Source organism: Lottia gigantea (assembly GCF_000327385.1).
Source record: "Lottia gigantea unplaced genomic scaffold LOTGIsca_2811, whole genome shotgun sequence".
In the NCBI taxonomy this organism is placed as follows: domain Eukaryota; kingdom Metazoa; phylum Mollusca; class Gastropoda; family Lottiidae; genus Lottia; species Lottia gigantea.
Window position 1 is genome coordinate 6,744 of NW_008708904.1, and position 3,011 is coordinate 9,754.

The 3,011-nt window shown below is 44.2% G+C and overlaps 1 protein-coding gene across 1 annotated transcript in view; it reads right to left on the bottom strand.

Annotated features, from left to right (window-relative positions):
* LOTGIDRAFT_239760 (hypothetical protein) overlaps window positions 1–2,789 on the bottom strand; it is a 9,478-nt gene extending 6,689 nt beyond the window's left edge. The window contains exon 1 of the mRNA XM_009056653.1: window positions 3–2,789. Within this exon, the coding sequence (XP_009054901.1) occupies window positions 3–2,489 (2,487 nt within the window). The 5' untranslated portion in view covers window positions 2,490–2,789. The remainder of the gene's footprint in view (window positions 1–2) is intronic.
* Window positions 2,790–3,011: the final 222 nt, after the last annotated feature.

Below are 3,011 nucleotides of genomic sequence, written 5' to 3' on the forward strand. Positions count from 1 at the left end.
ACCGAGCTTGGTTTCAAATCATCGAGTCGTTGCATGGTTTGAGCGTACAATTTTCTCATGGTTCGTGAGGGGTCGTAAGGGTGGAAATGTTTGACGTCTTGAACGGGTCCAGGATAGCACGTGGGACAACCGTGGAAGGCACAACCAAAAAATTCGTAGGCGACGTTGTTGTCCCGATCATAACCATCCAAACTGTACGGTCCAACTTTTATTTCTCCTCCATTGCCTGCGTGCCTGATGTTGGGTTTGGTCGTTCCGTTCCGTAATGAGGCTAAAAATCGAGTATGTTGTTCCCATTCTAACCATCTCAATGCTTTGTTGGACTGCTGTCGGGGTTGGAATCGCCGCCAATCTGTACCCATTCCGGAATTCTGCATCAATGCTCTAGGAATGATGGAAATAGTGTCCAGGGGCAAATAATGCGTTCGGTACACTCGATTACACGCCGCTGCCAACGTCATGCTCGAGGCTAATGGATCGATTCCGGTGTCGTTAAGGAAGATGCGACGAAACTCTCCACAGCTTCTTCTCAAAATATCGACGTCGCTCTGGCAATAGGCTAGAATTTCTCTGCTAAAATCAAACGTGTCCTGTTTGCGTTCGTGGTACCATTTTAAAAACTTTTCCCTCTCCTTGGCGTTCATCCCATCAGGGTCGCAGGTTTCTTGAGGCGGATAGGGTCCAACGTAGCTGGCGTTTTCGGGTTTATTGAAAAAATGCGGAAAATAACCCTTCTTCATTTCCGTGAGGCCAAATGTTGCCGGCATGTTCCGAAGAGGCATCGGTAAAAAGTTTAAAGAATCCACAAACTTGAGGCATCCAATGGATAAAGTCATTACTTTACCACCGGTCATAATCACTTCGGGAGCAGCAATGGCGTGTTTGTGAACGGTCTGCATCATCAATATACCATCGTAACCCTTGAAATTATGGGCTACACAGATCACTTGGGATGATTTCTTGACGTTGCGGTTTGCGGTTCCTCCCTCAACCATTCGACGACCAGCCAGACGAATAAACCAACGACCCACTTGGTCTAGCGTATCGGGTCCCTTCATTACCATTTCTTTTTCTTGGTTCCAATACGAATCGCAGTATGGACAGGGATCTTTGCTTTGAATGCAGAAATGACAACAGAGCTGCAAAACACACAAGTTGGGTATGTGATCTCCCGAATCCTGCTGACATTCAAAGTCGAAAAAGACAAAACGCGTCAGATCTTTCCGTTGCAGTGCTGCTATTTGATCTTCTTTGTTTCCATTGACATCGATCGGACATTTCGCTTTCTGAATAGAACACCACCGATCGGCCTTGGTGTGAAAAACACCACAAACTTTGCAATGGTATTCTCCGCAGACGTGCTGGTCCAATGTTCTGTGCATTTTGATGGTGTCCCACTCTTTTCCGCATTTCAAACACCGCTGCCATCGTTCACACACAGAAACTGTCGTACGAGGGGCTTTGTGACGGTCGAAACAGGACTGACTGTTAAACAGGCGATGACAATCGGAACACACCCTCTTAAGATCACCGGTACATACAGGTCCAGGCTGACGGCATTTTTGACACATCACGTGACACTTGTGGTCACTGGGGTGGTTGTATCCTACTTGGCAAGTCTCGCAGAAATAAGAACGCTCTACGAAAGCAGCCATTTTTGCGATGACGTCATAGTGTGTGTCGTGATGGTACAAATTGAGATGTTTCGGCGTTCCTTCCACGTACTTGTTGGATCTATAAGCCGCTTTGCCAAAAAGTTGTCGAGAATATACATTCAGTTGGTATCCTTCTTTGCCTAAAACTTTGCCGTATAATTCCCAATCTGCCCGTCCTCGACAGCTATCCATCGATCCGCCTACTTTTTCAATTAAACGATGTGCCCTTCTCGTTTGGAAACTGTTGGGTCCCGTTTTCCTTAGTTTTTCGCGTGTAGCTTCCCACTCTTTCGTGTGTACTTTGATGGCATAATGCTTGGCCACGACGATGGCGCGCTGAAAGCATAAGCCGTCTTGGTTCTTGATGGTGACCAGGCATTTTTTCCTCTTCAAATATTCGCCAAAATCACCCACGTTGCGTTTACAAACTTGATCTCCCCCGGAACCCACACCATCGGGTGGATTAACATGGCATACCTCTAAACTCATTCGTTCATCAAGCCGAAACTGATCGTTGGATTGAAGAATCGTGGCGACTTTGTTTAACAGCTGAAGAGCCGAAACGTTTGCGTATTGTTGAAAGGGGATGAAAGCTGGGGTTTTCAAGCCTGGGTGATGAAGAGAAAAACGTAAGTAATCCGTTGGACTACATTCTACCTGCTCTGCAATCTCTCTAATCAATTTCTCAAAAGTGAAAAATAACTGTCTTGGTACATCTTGGGGTGAAATTCTTGACCAGCCTTGATGAAAATCCACGGTCACATAAACATTTTCTGTTCTAAAGAGTTTACTTCGTGATCTCTTACCTATAGTTAACGAATAAAGCTGTTCCATTGTTCTCTGTTTCCTCACGCACAATGAATCATTTTCCAGAAAATTCTATCTTTTATCCGTTTCACAGGTCACGTGATGTAACATATCGAAATCTCGTCTAAAAATAGACCGTGAACATTCTAGAATGCGACCATTAGTAGCAGACGATTCGTGGATTCGTTTTACTAACGTTTCTAATTCGTTTATTGACTGTTAGTCATTCAGTCATTCTTCGTTTTACTAACGTTTGTTTAGGGCCAATTCATTTATTCGACATTTCTATATCGAGTGAACTCAAACGGCAAGTTACAAACTTGACAATGCTCCACGACTGAATTGACTTCAGTGTCTCCTGCTTATATTGCCGATTTTGTCTCGCATATGGACTCACTCCACTAATTCATTTGCCATCTCTTCCCATGTTAAAACACGAAATTCAACCTTCTATAACTTTTTCCAGAAATCTCGTTGAAAGCTTTCCAATATGTCGAATGAAAGCCTGACCAATTCTCAATGTCTCCTAAAAAATTCATTATATGATGA